The sequence below is a fragment of the Chrysochloris asiatica genome, unplaced genomic scaffold (genome assembly GCF_000296735.1).
Source record: "Chrysochloris asiatica unplaced genomic scaffold, ChrAsi1.0 scaffold00020, whole genome shotgun sequence".
Classification (NCBI taxonomy): domain Eukaryota; kingdom Metazoa; phylum Chordata; class Mammalia; order Afrosoricida; family Chrysochloridae; genus Chrysochloris; species Chrysochloris asiatica.
Window position 1 is genome coordinate 16002023 of NW_006408538.1, and position 23972 is coordinate 16025994.

At 48.4% G+C, this 23972-nt stretch overlaps 1 protein-coding gene across 3 annotated transcripts in view; it reads left to right on the forward strand.

Annotated features, from left to right (window-relative positions):
* CDH23 (cadherin-related 23) overlaps nucleotides 1–23972 on the forward strand; it is a 569346-nt gene that overhangs the window by 533848 nt on the left and 11526 nt on the right. For 2 of the 3 annotated variants that reach the window (XM_006835864.1, XM_006835865.1), the window contains exons 1-5: nucleotides 19573–19873; nucleotides 20746–20862; nucleotides 22269–22493; nucleotides 22949–23118; nucleotides 23327–23464. In XM_006835864.1, the coding sequence (XP_006835927.1) occupies nucleotides 20754–20862; nucleotides 22269–22493; nucleotides 22949–23118; nucleotides 23327–23464 (642 nt within the window). In that variant the 5' untranslated portion in view covers nucleotides 19573–19873; nucleotides 20746–20753. Of the gene's footprint in view, nucleotides 1–2740; nucleotides 2963–3219; nucleotides 3340–3994; nucleotides 4176–7703; nucleotides 7838–8346; nucleotides 8557–8956; nucleotides 9065–11047; nucleotides 11151–12179; nucleotides 12306–12944; nucleotides 13149–16430; nucleotides 16890–19572; nucleotides 19874–20745; nucleotides 20863–22268; nucleotides 22494–22948; nucleotides 23119–23326; nucleotides 23465–23972 lie in introns of those variants that run through there. The other variant, XM_006835863.1, reaches the window with a different exon arrangement.

Below are 23972 nucleotides of genomic sequence, written 5' to 3' on the forward strand. Positions count from 1 at the left end.
TCCTTCCTGGGGTACATTCGGCTTCTTGAATGTTTATCTTCTCATCTTTCAAGATGTTAGGGAAATTTTCTTCCAGAAGCTCTTCAACTATCTCCTCTGTGGACTTCTCTGATTCTTCCTGTTCCAAAATGCCAATAATTCTTAAGTTGTTCCTCTTCATGTTATCCAGCATAAATCGTAGACTCTCTTAAGATTTTTTATCCTTTTTCTGCTGCTCTTCTATCTTAGCAAAATTTAGAATTGTATTCCAGCTCACTAGTTCTGGCTTCCATCTCTTCTATTCTGCTTCTTTCCCCTTTCAATGTATTGTCCATTTCTGATATCTTATTATTAATCATCTGGACCTCTTTTTGCAGGTTTTGAATTGTTTCCCATGCTGTATCAATCTTATTTGATTGCTCCTGTAGTACTTTCCTGACTTCTTCCCTGTTTTCCTCCACCCCTTTTTGGAGCATTTGAATTTGTTTCCATATCATTCTTCTGGATTCTTTCTCAGACATATCCAAAATATGCTCTTCCTCCTCTAGAAAGCCTTTGTCTATCTCCAGCTCATTTGTCTCAGCTACTTTCTTCTGTTTTGGGACATGTTTAGATATCGTTTGTTGTTTTTTGTTTGTCATTTCCAATAGTTATGTGTGTGGGGTTTTTTTAAGCTTAAGTAGGTGTTTGTTGTTTGTTATTAAGCTTGTTATTAAGTAGGTGTGGGTATCTCCTGGTGAATATGATCAGGAGATAGGCTTCCCTTTTCTCATGTAATGCTTAGTAGGTGTTATTGGCTCTTGTCTGAGTGGTGGAATATTATGGGTTATGCTTATAGCTTGGATATATGGCCACGATTGCTGTCTCTTCTTGGGTAACATAGGGAGAAAAAGCTCCCTCCTCCAGGAAAGATGTGTGATCAAAAGGACCAAAAGCAGAAGTAATATGAGTGCAGAGACAAAAACCACCCCTTTGGAACAGAAATGAACCTGTGGTTGAGTGTCCTGAGCAACTCAGGCAGTGTGTGTGCAAGGTAGAAGCCGCCAGCAGTGTGTGAGGGTTTGCTCGCTCAGGCCCCTCCTCTAGTCACTTCAGTAGAGGTGTGCAGGTAGATATTGAGAAATTAATGGGAATGGGAGAAAGATTGTCCACTATTTTGTCTCTGAAGGTCAATTAGTATCTGCGTGTGCACAGCGCAATTCTCAAGGTGGTTGAATCCTTTTATGTTGGAATTTTACAGATTGCTTTATATGGGTCCTGCACAGGGAGCTCGGGTAGGACAGCGGCCATGAATGGGTCCATGAACCATAAGGTCAGCAGCTCAAAACCACCAGCCACACCGCGGAGAAAGGCGAGGTACTCCGCTCCCTCAAAGACCCACAGCCCCAGAAACCCTGCACAGGGCTGCCTGGAGTCAGAACCGACTCCAAGGTGCACAGCCACCAAGCAAGGGTCCTGCAGGAGAAAATTTTAGGGCTGTGTCTCTGCAGCTGACATCATAAGTTGCCACCAAGCTCCCTCTCTCTGTACTGTGGGAAAACTGTCCAGCCTGATGTTGTCCGGGCTGAGCAAAGAAGGTGGAACAGGTAAAAAGAGGGCGAAATGTGTAGTCTCCTGCACTTCTTTTTTTGCAAATGTCTCTGCACTGCTTTTAACGCCAGTTTTCTGAGCCGGACTAGCTGTAGCCCCACCCTCTAAACTCGTCCAGGGTAGGGTGGCTACAGAGGGAGTCCAGTCTCCAGATTCCTAACTCGCAGTATTTTCCTTACTATCATGATTTTTTCACTTGTGAGTGTGGGAAACTGACGTCCTGGATCTTATGGTAGATCCAGAGCTCTGGAGTTATTCTATGAGCACTTCCTTGGTGAGATCCCTGTCCCTTCACCATGGAGAGTTCCCTACCTGGTTTTCGCTACTATTGCCCAAACCGCAACTCCTCGTTCAATATTTTGCCCATCAGTTTTGAAACCCGAGGCTTGAATTTTTTCCTCAGTTCTTTCCTCTTGATTAAATGCCAAGCATGTTCTATTTTTGGGTTTTCTAACTCCAAGTCTTTGCACATTTCATTATTATACTTGACTTTGTCTTTTGGAGCTGCCCTTTGAAATCTTCTATTGAGCTGAGAAGGAGATTGAAGTTGCATCTGACTTCAGTAGTGCTGTGATTGGTGATGTCTGTCATGGGCAATGGACAGTGGAGTAGCACAGCAAGTGCCAAGTTAGCCATTACCTAGCTTGTTTTTTAGTGGCGTCTCATATGCTTGCTTGCTTGCTTGCTTCTTTTCGTCATTTTTTAATGGCTTAAAACCATCTTATGAACTTTCATGGCTCAGTGGTAGAATTCTTGCCTTCCATGTGAGGAACCTGGGTTTGATTCCCAGGCAATACACCTCATGTATGGCTTCCACCAGTCTGCCAGTGGTGGCTTGCGTGCATGTTGTGGTGGGGTTTCTAGAGTAAGATGGACTCAGAAGAAAGACCTGGTGATGTGCTTCAAAAACCAGCCAATAAAAACCCTGTGGATCACAACGACCCATTGTCTTATAAGCCCCAGGCAGTATCGCATTCTATTGAGTCAAGCTGACCCAACTATAGATAGCAACAATGTGTTCTGTCCTCCACAAGCCATGACTCCCTCCTCCTCACTTCCTGTCCTTTCTGAGGTGGGATCACACTGAGTGAATTTGGCTCAGGAGAACATCCACCATCCTCAACCCCTCTAGCCACCTGACCAGGAAGCCTGATTCTGTTTTTCTCCACAGGCCACCACGCACGTGTACGTGACCATCGTGGATGAAAATGATAATGCACCTGTGTTCCAGTGGTCCCACTATGAGGTGCTGTTGGATGAGGGCCCAGACACAGTCAATGCCAGCCTTATCACCGTTCAAGCACTGGACCTGGATGAGGGGCCCAATGGCACGGTGACCTATGCCATAGTCTCAGGCAGCATCATCAACACCTTCCGCATCAACAGACGCACGGTCAGCAGCTGACGGATGCGTCCAGGAGGAGGGGCAGAGATTGGTGGGGAACCCCATGACATCACAGGGGTGGGAGAGAAGATGGAGTGTGGGTGCTCAGAGAATGAAAAGCTTAGATGGGGTGGAATCTGGTCTAAAGGGCAACAGGGATTTACCACCATGGCTGGGACATCAGAAGGTGCTCTGTGAAGGATTTCCAGGGTGCTCAGACCTCCTGTTCACTGAGCCACCCTTGCTTCTTCTCTATCCCCATCCAGGGCGTCATCAGTGCTGCAAAGGAGCTGGACTATGAGGTCAGCCATGGCCGTTACACCCTGATCGTCACTGCCACAGACCAGTGCCCCATCTTGTCCCACCGCCTCACCTCTACCACCACGGTGAGTGGATAGTAACATATACCCCAACTTGAGGTTAGGGAGAGGACTGAAAACTCCAAGGTAGGAAATCCCATGGCAGGAGGAGGAATGAAAGATTGAGTGTCCAGGAAGAATGGCTAAATCCAAGAGCCCTGACCTCGTCTCAGCAACTCAGACTTGCTGTGTGACTTTGAGGACATCACTGAGCCTCTCTGTGCAGCTGCATCTAACACAGGTCATGGTACCTACCTCCCTCCCCTTCATGGGAAGAGCATGATTCTGGTCAAACCCTACTTCTCCACCTCTTCCGGGTGTGGTCCTAGGAGAGTCACTGTGTCTTCTTGAGCCTCTATTTCCTCACCTGATAATAACATTTGCATTCCCTATGAGTGTAAGAAAAACAAGTGAAACTGTGTAAAATGAGCATAGTGCAGTGATAACTAGAAGTTCATAGCATGATCAGTACGATTAGTATACCCATTAAAAGTCCTCAGTAGTGATAACAACTCATCTACATGCATAGTGTAACCGGTCTTTCCACTGCCATCATCCTGTATGATTCTGGCATCAGCCCCACAAGGCAGGATGCTCAGGTCCAGTTTACAGGTAAGGGACTGAGGCCAACACAAGGGCCGGCTGGGATACGACAATTGGCTAACCTCACCCATTACCTCAGGTGCTTGTGAATGTGAATGACATCAACGACAATGTGCCCACCTTCCCCCGAAACTACGAGGGACCATTTGATGTCACAGAGAGCCAGCCAGGACCCAGAGTGTGGACTTTCCTGGCCCATGACCGGGACTCAGGCCCCAATGGCCAGGTGGAGTACAGCATCGTGGATGGAGACCCCCTGGGTGAGTAGGGCTGAACTGGGCCAGATACAACCCAAAGGGGCTCTTCCCCACCCTACTCAAGAGCAGGATAGGCCTCAAGGAAGGATCTCAAGGCAGTTGGCCCCACCTTATATGATCTCTCTAGGCCTCAGTTTCCTCAGCCATAAAGATGGAAATAATCCTCTTCTTACCCTTCTTCATAGGAATATCGTGAGAACACTGTGCAATCTGAGAACATGGCATAGGTCACAGATGTCTCTGAGACCTGGTAGAAAATACTGTGCTTCTCCCAGAAAACACTTCTGTGTTGTACTTTTTAGAGGGCAGAGGGAGGCGGGCAGCCTTGCCGCTGGTGAGGAACACTTCATCACGGGATGAAGTCACATGCTCAAAGCCATCCAGCTTACAGGTCCCCTCCCCACCACTGCAGCCTGAGCTTCGAGGGACTCCCATCACTGGGGAGACGGCAAAAGTGACTGGGCTCTCCCAGCTCCAAAAAGGAGATGTATAGCCAAAGAACAGATGGAAGCAGGTCAAGTCCACTTCATTGTCTCTTTCTCTCCTGCTGTCCCTTCTGATCAGGCCCACTTCTTGGGCCCGTTTATTACATCCTCATCCTCCCTGATAGCTCCCACTTCCTTCAGTTGCCTGGGCCTCCATTCAGGGTCCCATGATGATACCAAGAGCAGTGGTGGATCCAGCACCCATACAGTAAACAGACTCTACTTATTACCAACACAACCCTATTATGGCATCTCGTCATTAGCCCCATTTTCCAGATGAGAATATCAGGGCTCAGTAACATGCCCAAGGGCACACAGAAATGAAGTTAGGATATAGACCTGGATATAAATGACTCCAAAACCTAAGCTTTTAGCATTCTGCCTCCAGAAGAATGTGGAAAAGGGTGGGTCTTGCACACCCTGTGCAAGCAAACTGGAGAGGAGGGTAATTCACAAGGAGGGGCCGCTGGGCTGCCTGCTCCCCAAGAGCTGACATTGTGGGGACTCTAGTCTGAGTCCAGCCCTCCAGATGTTTGAACTGTCTCCTCTGAGCCTTCAGGAAACTCTTGAGTGGAGAAGGAATATTCCCTGGCTTTGGAGAGAGGGCAGGAGACCATCTGTGTGTCCTTGGCCAGGGACTGACAGAGGGTTGGGAAACCCCTAGATAGGGAATCCCCAGCTCTTTGGAGACCTTGGAGCACCACTCAGGAAATCCTGCTTCAAGCAGCTTCCTCGCTCCAGGCGGGGTCCAGCCTGTGGGTGCTGAAGGGAGAGCAGAAGAGTAAGTGGAAAACCCCAGCTGCAGGTAGGACTTGACGGGCTGTTTATAAATCACAGCGATAAGAGCTGGGCGCAGGGAATGGTGGGATGGGATGTGAAAAGTCAGGCAGAGAAAACTTGGCCTGCTCCTGTGCTGTATGCTCTTGGACAAGTCAATGCCCCACTCTGGGCCTCATACCCCGCTCTTAAAATTAAATTTCTCCCAATACCTAGGGGAGTACAAAACGATGACCCCTCTTCCTTAAGTCATCCCAGTTACTTGCCCACTTCCCCACCCTTTTCTTCTTGCCAGAGCACCCCCCTAATGTCTCCAATCTAACTGGGCTTCCATTCACTCCCCTGGCTCCCTTCCCATCTGCCCCCTCACCCTCCAAACACACAAACAAACAAAACAAAACAATATGGCTGACAAGTCAATTCCAATTCATAGCGACCATTTAGGACAGACCAGAATTGTTCCCTGGCTTTCTGAAACTGCGAACTTTATAACAGCAGGAGCCTCATCTTTCTCCCATGGAGCAACTGGTAGGTTTGAACCACTCAAACTAGCTGTGAGCAGTCCAGTGCTTAACCCATTGTGCCACCATGGCTCTTCATTCACCCTTTACCTGCTCCTTTTTCTCAACTTTCTCTCCTTCCCATCCGTGCCTTCTACCCAGGTCAGTTCTGACTAATATGGTCTGGAAAGACCTCATGCCCATAAGGATGCTGTGGCCAGACCTAGAGCCCTGGGTTCAAATCCTGTTCTTTCATTAACTTGCTGTTTGAACTTGGAAAAGTCACCACCGTTCTCTGGACTGTAGTTTCATCTTCTAAAGGACTATCTCTGAGATCCCTTCCAACCCAGAGTCTAAGAATCAAAGTTCCTATTCTCAGACAGACATTCTCATGTTGTCACTTAGTCAGGGCTAGGACAAAGATGGAGCCACAGGGTCAGCTGAAGTTTCTTTGGCAGGTCAGGGCAAACTACGGCTAAGGAACCACCTTCAGCCTGGGAGAGCCCTCTCTGCGCTCCACCTGTGGCTGAATGCCTGGGATGAACGGAGAATGGTGGGACTTACCTGCCACTCCATTCCCTCCTCTGCCCACCCCAGCACCTACAGCTTCAACATCAGCAAGACGTTTTTCTTGTTAAGCTTTGCCTTCTCTCCAATATCTGTTTGTTTGTTTTGTTTAAACAAGACGTATCTGGGAGGGGTGTGGTGCTGTGGGTTAATGCACTGGACTGCAAGGTCTGTTTAAACCGCAAGGTCAGTGGTTCAAGTTCACCAGTCGCTCCTTGAAAACCCTATACAGGGCCATTGTGAGTAAGAACCGAGTCCGTGGCAGTTAACAACAAAGACTTTCAATAACCAATGTCTGATCATTGATGGTTAGAAAGAGGGTCTTGCTGTTGTTAAGTGTTGTTGAGTAGATTTTGACTCATAGCAGCCCCATGTGACAGAGTAGAACGGCCTCATAAGGTTTTCTAAGCTATAATCTTTATGGAGCCCTGGTGTGGCACTGTAGGATAAATAAGCACTGGACTACTAAGTGAAAGGTCGGCAATTCAAACCAGGTGCTCCTTGGAAACCTTATACAGGGTCGCTATGAGTCAAAACTGATTCGAAGGCACGTAACTACAACAACACTCATTATGAAAGTAGATTACTAGGAATTTCTCCTACAAAGCCAATGGTTGAACTCTATTGTACTATCAGGTTTCCTTAGAAATAAGATACTTTGAGATGACATCATATAGACTCGACTCATGGTGAGCCCTGTATGTGTCAGAACTCCTTAGCATTTTCAATGGCTGATTTTCACAAGTACGTTGTCAGACCTTTCTTCAAATGTGCCTCTGAGTGGACTTGAACCACCAACCTTTGGTTAGCAACCAAATGCTGAACTGCTTGCACCACCCAGGGACTATAGAAAATAAACCCCCACTTTTTTCAATATAATACTTTTAACCAGGGTCAGCCCCTCACCTGCCCATTGAACAGATGAAAAGAAATTACCCTGTCTATTCTACAAATGGGTGAAGCTAGACCCAGGGAAGGAGCCCAATTAGTCTGACATCATGACCCATGCTCACTTACATCCCTAGCAGTTACCTGTGTGTCTCTTGCCTCTGCACTTCTAGTCCTGGGTAGGTCCCATGAGGACCTGAACCTGGGTATCCCCCTGAAGAGTAAAGACTTGCTAGTGGAAGCAGGGAGAGGCCTGGGCTCCCCATAGCTCCTGGCCATGCCTGCTAACTATAAACTCTCCTGGACCCACCCAGGGGAGTTTCTGATCTCTCCTGTGGAGGGGGTGCTGAGAGTCCGGAAGGAGGTAGAGCTGGACCGGGAAACCATCGCCTTCTACAACCTGACCATCAGTGCCCGGGACAGGGGGGTGCCACCCCTCAGCTCCACGGTGAGTCTGGGGGGCCCCTTCCACTGGCTTCCCCACAAGGCTGCCTCCACATTGCAGAGGGGCCTCTTCTCATCTTCTCCTGTAAATACCGCCACCCCCGTGGTAGAACTCAGCACCCTTATCAGAGCTCCAAGTTGTCCCAGGGCTCAGTACGTGGAGTCTGGGCCACAGCCATACCTCTGCACCCAGTCCCCACCCAGCTCAGATATTTGCCCACCCGTCTGCCCCAACTCTGTCTGGTTACCTTCCCTGCTTCTCTCTTCATCCTCACTGACATTTTCTTTTGCCTTTTCAAATATCTTTCTCTTACACTTTCTTCTCACCTTCTCCCTCAGTTAGCTCTCCTTTGCTGTCCTGCCCCATACCATCCATCACTCCTTCTCCTCTGCCCTCAGGTTCATCATCACTTTCTCTTCCTCTCCCTTCCTCACCTTCTCCCACATACCCTCCCTCCTGTCCCTGTCCTGCTCTGGCACCACTTACTCCCCACCTCTTCCTCTGGCCTCCAGATGCTGGTGTGGATCCGAGTGCTGGACATCAATGACAATGACCCCGTGCTGCTGAACCTGCCCATGAACATCACCATCAGTGAGAATACCCCCGTCTCCAGCTTTGTCACCCACATCCTGGCCAGTGATGCAGACAGTGGTTGTAATGCGCTGCTCACCTTCAACATCACCGCTGGCAACCGAGAGCGGGCCTTCCTCATCAACGCCACGGTAGAGCCAAGACTGACCCTGAAGGCCCAACAGGGAGTTCCTATGAAAAAGGCCCCTGCCCTCGAGGCTCAGTTTCTGCTGTCACTGTCTGGGGTTCTTCTGCTCCAGTCTCTCATCAGACATTCTCCCTCCATTGGAATGAGGGAGTCTCTGGGGGAAACATGGAATCTTGGGCTTCCGCACTGAGCCATCTCTGAGGCCCACCTAGAGCCAGACCTGCCTCCCTGTCGTGTGCATCAGTGAATCTAGACCAGACTTGGCCTTTACACCATTTCTTTGGCAATTAGGGAGCAGGGGATGGGGGGTTGGATTTATAGCCAGTCCTGGAGCTGCAGGCAGAGCAAGGGGGCCATTTATGGGTCTGAGCCCAATGTTGGCTCACTAGCCCTCCACATCCCAGACAGGGATTGTCACCGTGAACCGGCCCCTGGACCGTGAACAGAACCCAGTGTACAAGCTGACCATCTCGGTGAAGGACAACCCGGAGAACCCACGCATAGCCAGGAGGGTGAGGCTGGTGGCCCTGGGTGGGAACAGAGGTGGAGGTAGTGGTGAACAGAGTAAATATCTCCTCCCCCTCAGGAAATACAATGGTCCGGGGTTTAGACACGCAGGCTTTAGAGTCCACAAGTGCTGGTTTCAGATTCCAGTGCTACCTGTCACAGGTGTGCGACTTGGCAAGCTAATTTCTCTCAGCATTCAGCTTCTCATCTGAAGAGAGAAACTGGAGAGGATCAGAGGAGGAGCCTATATGTTTCAGGTGTCCCATACAATGGCTGAAAAGCAACAAAGCCCAAAGCCCATGTTGCTGATTCCGTTCTGACTCATAGTGAATCTATAACAAAGAGTAGAACTACTTCTCAGAGTTTCTGAGACTGTAAATCTCGTCTTTATCCCGAGGAGCAGCTGGTGGGTTTCAATCACCAACTTTAAGCTTAGCAGTTCAGTGCTTAACCCACAGTGCCACTAGGATTCCTGGCAGGAGGTAAACACTCAATAAATAACCAGCTATTATTTTTCCTCCTAAACCACCTTCGACCTGTGCACATAGTCACGTATGTGCTTACAAGCATCTGAGTCCTGGAAGGAACTGCATGGTCCAGTTGGTGTTCTCCTCATACAACAAAGGCGCCAACATTTCATTATTAAGAGGCAGTAGGTGCCGCACAGCTGTTGTCCCTTGGGAGCTGTGAAGTCTGGGGCAGGACCCTGATGGGGCCTTCTTAAGCTTGGCTAACCGCAGCTCTACTTCTAATTCACAACCCACTGCCCTCCTTGTCTCAGTGGCTACCTGCCTCTCATTCTGTGCTCCTCTCTTCCTTCCTTCTCTCACTTTCTATTGTTAAGTGCCGTTGAGTTGGTTCTGACTCATAGTGGCTGCTTATAGGGTTTCCAAGGAGTGGTTGGTGGATTTGAACCGCCAGTCTTAACAGTTAGCAGTCCAGCATTTATTTTACTGTACCACACCAGGATTACTACTTCCTCCTTTTTTCTTCTGGTTTTCTTCTTCTAATTTTTTTCTCTTCCTTGTTCATGTTTATTCCTTCTTCCTTGGGTGCTTTAGGAGGGACCTGGGTTATCTTCAAAAATAGTGGCATTGAATGGTAGGAATCGGGAGACTTGGGGTCGGATCCCTCCTCAGAGGGGTCACAACACCGCTGGGTGTTGGTTTCTTCATTTCTGAAATAGAGATAACCCCCAGGGGAACTGAGTAGAGAGGAAAGTAAATATGGTTTGAAAGGTGTAAAGTGTGGTAATGGCAAGTTTGGGTGAGATCTAACCAGGTATCATCAGCCAGGCCTTGAAATGTTAACACCAAGACTCAGCTTTCTGTCTGAAAACCTTAATTACATAAGATGTTGCTTTTGTTAAGTGTCGTCGAGTCAGTTCTGACCCATGGTGACCCTATATAGGGTTTCCGAGGCACGACTGGTAAGTTTGAACTGCCAACCTTGCAGTTCAAATAGATTTGCAGTCTGGTGCATTAATCCACAGTGTCACACCAGGACTTAGGTAAGACATGATTATAAATACCTTTCACACTCTGTCTCCTCTAAAGGAATCTTGATGGTGCTGTGGCTTAGACATTGGGCTGCTAACTACAAGGTCGGCAGTTAAAACCCACTGGTGCACCATAAGAGAAAATTGAGATTTTCTGCTCCTGTGAAGATTTATAGTCTCAGAAACTCCTAAGGTCGCTATTAGTCGGAAATGGTTTTGGTTTGGTCTCCTATGCACTTTACTACACCTCCATGAAGGAGTTTATACCCCATTGTCAGGCTGAAAAACTGAGATCCAGACAGTGGAAATGACTTGGCCAAGGTCACCAGTGAGCTGCTAGCGGCGGAGCTCTGGACCCTGGTTTGGGCTTTTTGATCATAGACTCTGTGTCTTAACCCACCCACCCCTACCCAAACCTCCCAGCTCCGCTCCCACTGTGGACCTTCATTAGAATGTGGCCTACAACCTGCTCCCCTCCTACTCCCCACAGGATTTTGACTTTCTGCTCATCTTTCTTGCGGACGAGAATGACAACCACCCCCTCTTTACTGAGAGCACCTACCAGGCGGAAGTGATGGAGAACTCTCCTGCTGGTAGGTGCGGGGCCCACTGCCAGGGGCCACAGGGGCCTCCCATGCCTGAGGACCCACTTCCTGCCTGATGAGGCTCAGCTGAGGTCTGGCTGGGGGCAGCCTCCTAATGTGGCTGAACACAGACCCCAGTGGGTTCTAAAGGACACAGGAGGGGGGAGAGAAGCACAGCCCCGAGGGACTGGTGGGCTGGGACCACCAGGCCTCTCAGAAAGGCTTCTGGGTAGAAGAGGTACCCAGGGAGTTTATGGGTCTCTGCTGTGGTCTGAGAGTGCCTATTCCCTCCAGAGAAGCTTTTAAGGTATGAGGACTGGTTGTAGTCAGGGACCTTGAACAGGTCAGTGTAGCCCTCTTCCCCCACACCTACCTTCACAGGACAGCCTCTTTCATGTCCCCACGTGAGGCCCCACTGCTCCTCCAGCCTCCTCACTCCCTGAAACTTGAGTGCTGAGTCAGAGATGAGCTGAGATACACGTAGGCCTCACCTGTGTAGATGCTCACACATGTGCTATTGTGTGTCCCTACCTGACACATGTGTGAACGTACTCAGGTACACAGACACATGCAGTCATGGATGCCTACACACACATTCAATTAGGCAGATGTGCACATCTGCAGAGGTAACCAAGCTCATGGCCAGGTGAGCCACAATGTTTTGAGTGCTCCTACCTGGTATGGAAAGACCCCTGTGCATAGAGCAGCCTGTACACCTGTGTGTCAGGGAATCCCCAGACCCTTCCAGGAGTAACCAGCCTCAAAGGCTGCTGGGAAGGCAGGCGTGGCTCCGGGCGGGCCAGGGCCGAGGGCTTGCTCACCACTGTTGTGTTTTCTCCCCAGCAGGGTTTTGAGGTCGCTCCCCAGGCACCTGCGTTCAGTCTGCCAAGGCTGCCGCAGCCCCGCCCCGGGGCCTCCCTCCCCCTCTCCCCTTCTCCTCCCCTCTCATCCATCCTCAGTCATGGCTCACTGGGAAGGGCAGGGAGCGGGGAGGGGGGCCCAGACAACCCTGAAGTGACCCCTCTCCCTTCTGCCCAGGGACCCCCATCACGGTGCTCAATGGGCCCATCCTGGCCCTAGATAAAGACCAAGACATCTACGCTGTGGTGACCTACCAACTTCTGGGGGCCCAGAGTGGCCTCTTTGACATCCACAACAGCACCGGTGAGGCCCCCGCTGCCCTCTGCCCACTTTCTCAGTGCTGGATCCCAGCTCTCCTCCTTGAAACCCTGTTTCTCCAGCCCTGAGCCCCGTCTAATGCCTGCATCAAGTCACCCCAGGGTGAGGGGTAGGGGACAGACAGGCAGGGTCTGCCAATACCACTTTGGCAGATAGCACACCCCGCAGCCCCCATCTGTGCATAAACGTGCTCAGACATTCCTCCACGCACATAGTCAGAAGCAGTCAGAGTGGCAATTCTGACCTGGCACCAGCACCGAAACTCCCAGAATGTACACAATATCAATCTGGTCCATCAGGTGGTAACAGGGAGGGGTACACTAACATGTCTCTCAGTGGAACAGGGCAGTTCTTTGCCCTGGTCACTTATCCCAGAGAGGACTCTCAAGGACTGCAGAGGACACCCAGGGAGGAAAGCCACAAGAGACACCACCTGGCACGTAGTAGCCACACCCCCAATATGAGTTGCTGGACCTTGTGTTGATGTGAAGTTTCTCTGCTTCTCTTCCATGTCCTCCCTACTGCTTCCCTGTCTCTCTCCATCCTTCCCTCTTGACTCTGTCCCTGTCTCCCATCACACCCCTTTTCCTTGGTTCCTCCCTGGCTGGTGGCACTGGATGACAGGTGTGGTGACAGTGAGATCAGGGGTCATCATTGACAGAGAGGCTTTTTCACCTCCCATCCTGGAGTTGCTCCTACTGGCCGAGGACATCGGGCTGCTCAATGGCACTGCCGACCTGCTGGTCACCATCCTGGATGACAATGACAACTGGCCCACCTTCAGTCCTAATGCCCTCACCGTCCACCTACTGGAGAACTGCCCACCAGGTAAGCAAGAAGACCCACCCCAGGAAGCCCCATGCCATTGCCTGCAGGTGCTGTTGGTAGCTGTGGGAATGGAACCTCACAGGTTGGGCAGGTAACCCATCTCCAATGGGGAGAAGGATAAGCCCATAGGGTGCAGAGGGGAGCCAGAGGCCTAGACCTGCCCCCGCTCCCTTACCTCATCCTCAGTGTTCTGCCTTTAAAATAAGATTATTTTATTGTGTTCCATCTATGTTCCTGGATGGAAAGATAGGATCAGTGTGTGGTTCCCATTAAAATAAAAATGTGATAGGGGGAGAATTGGATATTAAAGGACATCTAGAACAATATGATGTTTTTAGAAAAGTAAGTCTAATGATAGAGTTAGGCTTGCTTTATCAGATATTAAAGAAAATTAAACCAATTGCTACCAGGGCAATTCCAACTCATAAGGATCCCAATGTATAGGAGAGTAGATCTGTGTTTTACGGGATTTTCCATGACTGATTCTTCATAAACAGATTGCAGACTGTTCTCCTGAAACATGTCTGGGTAGATTAGAACCACCAACATTTCAGGGAGCAGCTAAGTGTGTTAACTGATTGCACCATCCCAAAACTCTATTAAAACACAATACAAAGCTACAATATTTAAAACTGTGTGATATGAGTATGGAGAAGGTAGTTCAATACAGATTAAATTAAAGAGTCCTGGTGTGGTGCTGTAGGATAAGCACTGACTGCTAACCACAATGGCAGTGGTTCAAACCCACCAGTCACTCAAAAACCCTGTGCAGAGTCGCTATGAGTCAGAACCAACTCAATGGCACTTAGCAACAACAATATTGTATGATAAAGGGATACAGGATGCTGTGAGACCAACAGAGAAAATATACTCTTTTGTGTGAGAAAAATCTATCACTAATACGTATTATTACACTATTCTTGCATTATAGTGTCTTATTAGACACTATAAATCCAGGCACATGTTTTTAAAACACAAAAGAGTAGAAAACAGTGAAAGAAGAAGAAAATTTAGATGAGTACTTACTTGATTTCTAAATAAGAAGATTCTAAAATGAAACAAAAGAGTTGATAAATGTTGTTGCTAAGTGCCTTTGAATTGATTCTGGCTCATAGCCACCCTGTGTAGGGTTTCCAAGAAGTGACTGGTGGATTTGAACCACCAACCTTGCAGTTAGCAGTCCAGGACTGGAGAATGTTCAATTTCTGTGCATACAAATTTAAACTTCTTTAAATCATTTAAGGGCAAACAGCAAACAAAAAATTTGTCACGAATTATCACAATTACATAATTTAAATGCATTGCCAGAAAAAATAACGAACAACCAACTGTTGATTGGTAAGTGTTGTCAGGTCAGTTCCAACTCTTAGCGAGCTTGTGTAGGGTTTTCCAAGGAGCGACTCGTGGGCTTGAAACGCTGACCTAGCAGTTAACAGTCCAGTGCTTATCTTACAGCACCACAACAGGATTCCATTAAGTATTTTTAAATAGCTCAATCTCACTAATAATCCAAGAATGTGAAGTAAAGTAACCATTTCCTATAAAATTGTAAGCATGAAAAATGTATTTTTTTTTTTAATTGCTGATATGGCTGTAGTACCACTTCCAGAGGGTTCTAGAGACACCTTAGAGATATTGCAGTTTGCGTGGTCTGGAACTGTAATATCTCTGAAGTGTCTCTGGAACCCTCTGGAAGTAGAACTGCTAAGTAAACATTCATGATATGTAAGTCCTGAGCATCTTCTAGAAAGACTGCAACCAAGTTACATTTATTGGTGCATAAGAGGCTCCGCATCTCATGGGTCACCATGAGTCCTTGATGGCAGCAAACAACACTCAAAAATGCAAACAAAATCAATTGATGACTTTGAATTAGATATTGGTGAAGAATAGTGAGTATACCATGGGCTGTCAGAAGCTCAAATTCATCTTGGAAGAAGTATAGCCAAAAGGCACCTTAGAAGCAAGAATGGCAAGACTCACCTCAGATACTTTGGGCCTGTTATCAAGAAGGACCAATCCCTGGAGAAAGGACATCATGCTTGGTAAAGTAGAAGACCCTCAGCAAGATTGAGGAACAGAGAGTTACAGCAGTGGGTTCAAGCAGAGCAGCAGTTGTGAGAATGGTGCAGGACTAGGCAGTGCTTCATTTTGTTGTACTTTAGTTCTGTTTGAGTTGTACTTAATTTGGTGTGGCGCTGTGGGTCAATGTGCCAGACTGCAAAGCCGTTTGAACTGCAAGGCCGGTGGTTCAAGCTCACCAGCTGCTCCTTGGAAACCCTATACAGGGTCGCTATGGGTCGGAACCAATTCGATGGCACTTAACAACAATAAAGGAGTCTTGGTGTGTGGCACTGTAGGATAAATACTGAACCACAAGATCAATTTAAACCTCAAGGTTGGCAGTTCAAGCCCATCAGCTGCTCCTCAGAAACCCTATACTGAGTTGCTATGAGTCAGAACCAACTCAGTGGGACTTAACAACAACAGTTATGCTGAGTAACAGGAGCCAAGGGAGCTGGGCTTCCTTCAGTAGATGGAAGCAGCTGGACAGAAGTGGGGCTTGGACCTCAGGACAAGGATCTGGCATACAGGCACTCAGACACCTGGGTGCTTCAGCCCAGGGACATATATTGAGTTGGGTGTTGCCCAAATGAACATAAAAGCAACACATACCTATGTCTATATATATAATCAAATCTTCATTTCTAATGTTATAAAATCATATTACATTTTTGTTTTGTTTGTTTTTATTGAGGGGTTAGACCAGATGATCTCTGTCCCACTCTGTGGACAGGACTGAGGTCCTGTCCCACTCTGACGCTAGAAGGGTTCTAGAAGACACGTTCAGACAGGAAAAGAACGTGTGCATATATAATTCTTCTCTGCAGTAAGGGCAATGTGTGGTCACCTGGTTCTCAGGCTGAGCACTTTTGTGGGGCACCAGCCAAATGGGAGCACCGAACCATCACATTTGAAAGAAGTTGATTCTTGGGACTTCAATGAATATCAAAGAAATTATTCATCATGGGGAAGTTAAGGATTTGTTGAATTTTCACAATAATTGTGTGGTTTCTTACTATTTTTTTAATCTTGAGTTACCTATCTTTTTAAGGTTTAAGAGTTTTTAAGAGTTTTTCTTACATCCTGAATGCTCTGGGAATTCGTTATGTAATTTTTAAAGTAATATTTTCATTAACTCTGAAGAGAATGTATTTGGTAAAAGCTCTGAGAGGGGACCACTGTGGCTTGCTCAGCTCCTCCCCATTCCCAACCCCACAGGATTCTCGGTCCTCCAAGTCACAGCCACAGACCAGGACAGTGGCCTCAACGGGGAACTGGTCTACCGAATAGAAGCAGGAGCTCAGGACCGCTTCCTCATTCACCCAGTCACCGGAGTCATTCGTGTCGGCAATGTCACCGTTGACAGGGAGGAGCAGGAATCCTACAGGTTGACAGTTGTGGCCACTGACCGGGGCAGCGTCCCTCTCTCGGGCACAGCTATCATCTCCATCCTCATTGATGACATCAATGACTCCCGCCCTGAGTTCCTCAACCCCATTGAGACGGTGAGCGTGCTGGAGTCGGCCAAACCAGGCACGGTCATTGCCAACATCACCGCCATAGACCGCGACCTCAATCCAAAGTTGGAGTACCACATCATTGGCATCATAGCCAAGGATGACACTAACCGCCTGGTGCCCGACCAGGAGGACACTTTTGCCGTGAATATCAACACAGGTACAAGGGCTGGCTCCCTCCTACCCCTCATTTCTGATGCCCTGTCCTGGTCCCTTTGTTCTCTGCTTCCCTCTTTCCCTAATTGCTCCTCTTCTCTCCCCTATTGGCACCATATTCTCTCCTCTGTTTGCCCTTCTCCCTTGCTCCTTTCTTCTCTCTGCTTTCTCTTCTTTCTCCTCTTTGCAGATTCTCCCTCTCCACTAGCATTATTTGAGAGTGCCCATATCACCACACTCTTGCCAGCATTAAGTAGTATGTATTTTGCATGTTTTCAGTTTTATAGGAAAATGGTACCTTGCTTTAATAAGCAAGCATTTCTTTAATAACTAGATAGTTGAATCCTTTCTTTAAATGCATGCTGGCCATGTAGATGATCTGTAAGTCATATTTTTGTACCATTAATGATTTTCTTACATTGTCATGAAACCAAGAGAGTTATGATTTGTCTTTCACCATCTATACGAATGATCTCATGAAATTTTGATGACTCTATCTTTTGCCTTCAATGTTTTTGTTTCTCTGGGAAATGAGGGACCTTTTAAGAGTACTTCTTGAGAGGCCCAGGAATGACAGAGAAACTAACATGGCTATGATATAATGCTTAGAATCATTGGTAATCTGAGAAATGCATACTAAAACAGCAGTGAACTATCAGATTTCCTTAAGCAATGAACAGACTTTAGAATGCTGGATAATGTTGAGAGTTGGTGGCAATGTGGGGATATTGGGACTCTCATTCATGACTGACTCCACCGTTTAGACAACAGTCTAGCACAAAGTACACTCATATTCTATGACCCAGAAACTCTGCTCCTGGATATAAATCCCGAAGAAATTCTCAGGCCAGTAATGGGGCTTTCCAAAAATGTTCATTGCAGTATTATTGGTGGTGGTGAGTTAAAGGTCACTTAAGGTGCCCATCCTAGGACACTGGGGAACAAAATGCGGTAGACACATACCAGGAAGTACCAGGCAACAGTTAGAAACAATAGATTTGATGTACACAGAACAATGTGGGCAGGTCTTAAGTGATGAGCACTTACTGAGAAGAGTGAAAAATTGGATTAGATACATATTACAATACATTTGTATAAATGTAAAATACATGCACAATTAAATATAAAATATATACACAAAAAAATACACAATTTGTAGAAACACTTCAAATACAAATACACTTCAGTACATTACAGTGATTCTTAATGCAATAGTTTTTAAAAGGGGAGAAAAGTATAAGAGGAAATAGATACAATCATAAAACAATAGAAGCACCAATGATCAATAGAGCTCAATGAACCAAGGAATACAATTAACTCAGTCTGTGCCTGAGATCCAAAAGAAAAACAAGAAAAATATTCTGTAAGCATTGTTGTCAGGCATCATCCTGTTGGTTCTGACTCATAGCAACAGAGTAAAACACTGGCTTGTCCTGTGCCATCCTCAGTTGTTGCTTTGTTACAGTCCATTGTTGGCAACGACCACCACATCATTTAATCCCGTTATCTCACTGAAGATCTTCTTCTTTTTCACTGACCCTCTACTTTACCAAGCATGGTGTCCTTCCCCAGGGACTGATCCTGCCTGATGATATGTGCTAGGTATGTGAGAGGAAGGCTCACCATCCTCACTTCTAAGGAACATTCTGGTTGTACTTCTTCAAAGACAAATTGTTTGTTCTTCTGCCAGTTCTTGGTTTATTCAATATTCTTCACAAGCACCATAATTGAAAAATATCAATTCTTCTTCAGATCCTTATCTAGTGTCTGGCTTTCACATGCATGTGAGGCACACCTTACCCATTGCCTTCAAGTCGGCATTTTACAGGAGCAGAAAGTCTCCTCTTTCTCCCTTGGAGAAGCTGGTGGATTCGAACTGCTGGTCTTGTAGTTAGCATCCCAATGCATAACCCACTATGCCATCAGGGCCCCTGTAGGCACACCTTCTTGTAGTTAAGTGCCATCAAGTGGGTTCTGATTCATAACAACCCTGTACAAGGTCCAGTTAGCAGTCCAATGTTTGTCCTATGGCACCATATCAGGAGGTCCTTCTTTATTGGTGTTACTGTTACGTGTCATCACTTGGTGGTAGTGGTTATGTGCCATGGTGTCAGTTCCGACTCATAGCAAACCTATATAGGGATTCCGAGGCTGTAAATCTTATGGGAGCAGAAAGCTTTATCTTTCTCCCACAGAGTGGCTGGTAGTTTCGAGCTGCTGACCTTGTGGTTCGCAGCCCGATTCGTAGCCACTACGCTACCAGAGCTCCTTTCGCTTGGGAGAAGGTAAATAGAATCAACCATGTCCCAGATTAGCAACATTCCCAGGCCACATTTATTGTTCAGGACCTTGGAGAGCTGCTCCATGCCCTTGCAACTTTATGCTATGCTAATGCCTCTCCCACTTTTCTCTTCTCCCTCCCCACAACTGACTCTCTTTTCTGTATTTTTCTTTCCAGTGTCTTCTCTGTTCCTTCTTCCTTGCTCTCTCCCCGCCTCCTTTCCCACTTTCCCTCCCTTAGCCCCACTCCCATTTTCTCCACTCCTACTGAGCCTCCACTTGCTTCCTAGGCCCCCTTCCCCTCTGCCTTCACCCACCACCCCCTGCCTGCTCTTACCTTTTCCTTTCACACCCCCTCCCCTGGTCAGCTCTGAACATCCACGTTCCCAAGCCCCACCCTGCTCCATCCCCACTGCACCCTGAACTAATTGATGTTAACCCTCTTCTCTCTTCCTCACGGCTGGCAGGCCTGCAGGTTTGAGCTCTGTTTCTCTATCACTTCCCACCTCATTTCCTCTGTGCTTCACCCCATTGCCTTCCTCCATGCCTACCACACACCCTCACCCCTTCTGTCCTGTGGGGCCTGGGCTAGGTCGTGGCCCAGCCTTTGCAGACTGAATGCAGCCGCCCTCTCCCCATCCTCGCTCCCCAGCCTGGGGGACTGGGAGCGAGAGTAGGAAGAGGAGGAGGAGGAGGAGGCGGCCCAGGGTAAGTGACTGCCCCTGGCTGGGGACCTGCAGAGGACAGAAGCCCAACAGGGGGAAGGGGAATCCCAGAGTGCCCCCCTCCCCATCCCTTGCATAAAAAGAGCTGGAAAGGAAAAAAGCCCTTACAAGCCCTCCAGTGGGCAGGAAGAAAGGTCCTAGCAGAGCTTAGCCTTAGCGTCACCAAATTAGATCTGTCCATGCCAAGCCCCACGCTTCTTGAGGCTTCCTGTCTGCTTCTGGGAGGTAGGCTGAGACTTTGGAAGGCAGCAGGCATGAGGGAAGGAAACAATTCCTCATCAATACCAAAACAGACCCTGCCACTCGTTTTCCCTATCAACTGCCCACTTAACCAGGACCCAGGGATAGGCCTCTGGGGTGTCTGGCCTATTCAACCACTGCCCCCTCTGGGGGCTGCCCCTCCCACCCCACCCAGAGCCTATCCCCCACCCAAGGCTTTTCAGCTATTCAGGGCCTTCTTTCATATTTGATCGCCCCTAACACAAACATCTTTTAAACATATAATTACATAACGCTTACTGTGTGCCAGGCACTGTTGTAATCGTTTTACAAATGCAACTCATTGGATTTTTCTAATGTGGTAGGTACTGCAATTATTCCCAAGTTAGAGATGAGGAAATGGAGCTTAAATAACTTGTCCAAGGACACTCACTTAGTATTCATTGAGTGGGGGCTTACAGTTGACAATGAGACCATCCCAGTCAAAGATGAGATGACCATTAAGTCCCAAGATCCACTAGGGACCTTCTCCTCTGTGGGGATCGGGAGGGTGGGCCAGGAGCACCCCCCCCCCCGTGAGGCCCAGATTTTAGGGGGGTTCCCCTGAAGCTGAACCTGACCTGGTCTGGTCAACAGGATCTGTAATGGTGAAATCCCCGCTAAACCGGGAGCTGGTTGCTGCCTACGAGGTCACTTTGTCAGTGATTGACAATGCCAGCGACCTACCAGAGCGTGCTGTCAGTGTGCCAAATGGTAAGGTGCCCTGCAGACATCTCCCATTGATTACTCAGAGCCAATCAGGGCAAGGGACTGCGCCAGAGGCAGACACTGAGGGGCGGCGGAGCAGGCAGGAAGGGAACAACAGAAGGACTTGGGCTGCCGGGAATCAAGTAATACTACAGTAAGTTACAATGAGGCTTAGAGTGGCCCACGTGGCCCAGCTATTTGTGAGCTCAGCAGTGAGGGAATCCAAATCCAGAATTGTGTGTGGTCTGAACCCCTTGGCTCAAAAATGAGAAGAATGTTTGTGCAACTGTAGAAGTTGATTCCAACCCATAGCAACCCTGTATAGGGCTTCCGAGGAGCAACAGGTGAGCTTGAACCACTGTCCTTGAAGTCCAGCACCACACCAGGGGATTTAAGAAAGGATGGGTTCAAAGAGACAGGGTTCAAAGGAATGCAGCTGCCAGAACTGTGACAGGAGGAGATGTGGGACAGGAATCTCTTGATCTAATAGGAAGCAGTGACAAGGTCTGTTACAGCCATGGGAGGATCAGAGAAAGGTTGCTTAGGGCCACAGCATAGGGAGGGTAGAGAAGAGAGGGTACATAGGCTGCTCACAACCAAAACAGCTTGAGGATTCTCTCTGGGCTGAGCAGGGGTGGGACTGTGAATGGGGTGGCCTTTGCCACAAAATGTGACAGCTGCTGGGGTGGAGAGCCAGCTTGGCAGATTGGTTGTTAAGTGTGATGGACTCATAGCAACCCCATGTAGGGTTTCCAGGGCTTTATAAATGTTTTGCGGGAGCAGAAAGCCTTGTCTTTCCCCTATGAGTAGCAGTGGCCTCTTATCTTCACAACCCAGAGGCCCAAGTTCTCAGGAAGGAAGGGCTGACTTGGTCCTCCTCTATGTGTCCCAAACTCCAAAAGGCAACAATAAAAAAGACTGGTTATGTAGAGGGGGGTGACTTACATCGGAAGCGGACTGAATCTTAATGACCATCTAGTCCTATCCTGGAGTCCTGGTGTGGTGTTGTAGGATAAGCGCTCGACCGCAAAGTTGGTTTGAACCACAAGGTTGGCAGTTCAAACTCAAAAGCCTCTCCTCAAAAACCCTATATAAGGTTGCTGTGGGTCAGAAGTGACTCAACAGCATTTAACAACAAAGTCCTACCTCATTGAGCAGATTAGGAAATTAAGGGGTTCCACCCAGGTCACTCAGCCAGTTGGTAGAATCCATGTCCTTTCTTTTGTGGAAGAGTAAGTGACCCAAACGAGAGGGAAATATCCCATGCCACAACCTGAGGGACGGGTCAAGTGTGAGGGAGTAGTAGGAGGGCTGGGAGATCTGCTATCCTCTCTGGGCTTGACTGAGGTTTAGCAAGGTCTGAGTCCACCACATTAGAGTCCCCTCACCTGCCCATCTCCCCTTGACCCCAGCCAAGCTGACGATCAACGTTCTGGACGTCAATGACAATACACCCCAGTTCAAGCCCTTCGGGATCACCTACTACACAGAGCGGGTTCTAGAGGGGGCAACCCCAGGCACCACACTCATTGCTGTGGCAGCTGTGGACCCCGACAAGGGCCTCAATGGGCTGATCACCTACACCCTGCTGTACATCGTGCCCCCAGGTTATGTGCAGCTGGAAGACTCCTCTGCAGGTAAGTCAGAAATCCACCAAAGAAGTGCTGGGAAGATGTGTCCATGCCTGCTTCTCACCCTTCAGTTGGGCTGGGCCAGATCCCAGGAGGCTAATATCCTACTCTCTCCCAGATTTCCACACTAGAAGAGACTGTGATGTGCCTAGTTTTGGGTGTGGGTGGAAATGTTCCTGAGGTCTGGTCTGCTGGTAGCCTGGGATGCCACACTGCCCTCTCCACCACCCCAAGCTCCTACTTACTGTCAGTTACTTAGGGAGCAGAGGAGGCGCACCCCATTAGTGTGTAAAAAGGCTCACCCAGTCCCCCAAGTCAGGAGAGCCACTGATACCAGTCCCTCCTGGCTCTCTGACCTGCCACTGAGCAGTGCTGCCTAGCCACCCTTCTGAAGGGGACCACACTTGGCCTGGAGAGCTCCCCATGCGTGAGGAATGACAGTGGGTGTATTTGTGTCTTAGGAAAGGTCATTGCCAACCGGACAGTGGACTATGAAGAAGTACACTGGCTCAACTTTACTGTCAGGGCTGCAGACAATGGGTCACCACCCCGTGCAGCTGAGATCCCTGTCTACCTGGAGATTGTGGACATCAATGATAACAACCCTGTCTTTGACCATCCCGCTTACCAGGTCAGGCTAACCAGTTGGGTCCAGGACTGGGCTAATTTCTGAGGGCCTTTTGGCCATCTCTCACTCCCTGCAAGCCTCTTGGGCCCCTAGGAGTGACCATCCCATGAACAGCTTAATCCCCTGGGTTTTCTGCAGCAATGAGCTCCTAGTATAAGAGGCTCCAGGACTGACCTTGGTCTACTCTCTCTCCCTGCCCACTGGGCTCCAGGAAGCCATCTTTGAGGATGTGCCTGTGGGTACGGTGATCCTGACAGTGTCCGCTACTGACGCCGACTCAGGCAACTTTGCCCTCATCGAGTACAGCCTCGTAGATGGAGAGGGCAAGTTTGCCATCAACCCCACCACGGTACAGCTGGGTGGAGGGCCTGGGTTTGGGAGGGTGGGAAGAGGGTCCGGGTTAGATATAGAAAAGCACCAAGATCACTGCAGCATCTTCCTATTTGTGGGTCCTGCCCACCTGCCAATCTGCAACCTCGGAGGTTCTTTAGCCAAGTCAGCAAAACCTACTCTCACAGCTGCAGACGCCTGTAGGCTGAGGTCTTTCTGTCCCAGCAGACATGGCGGGAAGTGGCTAGAGTCTGATAGAGTTAGCATACAGACTTCCAAGTGTTCCCACCAGACTAAGAACTTTATTCAGGTCCTTGGGTCTGTTTTCTGAGACCACTAAAGGAGAGGTGTGGAAACCTGTGCAGAAAGTTGACTCAGTGAACACCCTACTGTATGTATAGTTGACGCAGTGAGCACCTACTGTATGTATAATTGACACAGTGAGCACCTACTGCATGTATAGTTGACTCAGTGAGCACCTACTGTATGTATAGTTGTCTCAGTGAGCACCTACTGTATGTATAGTT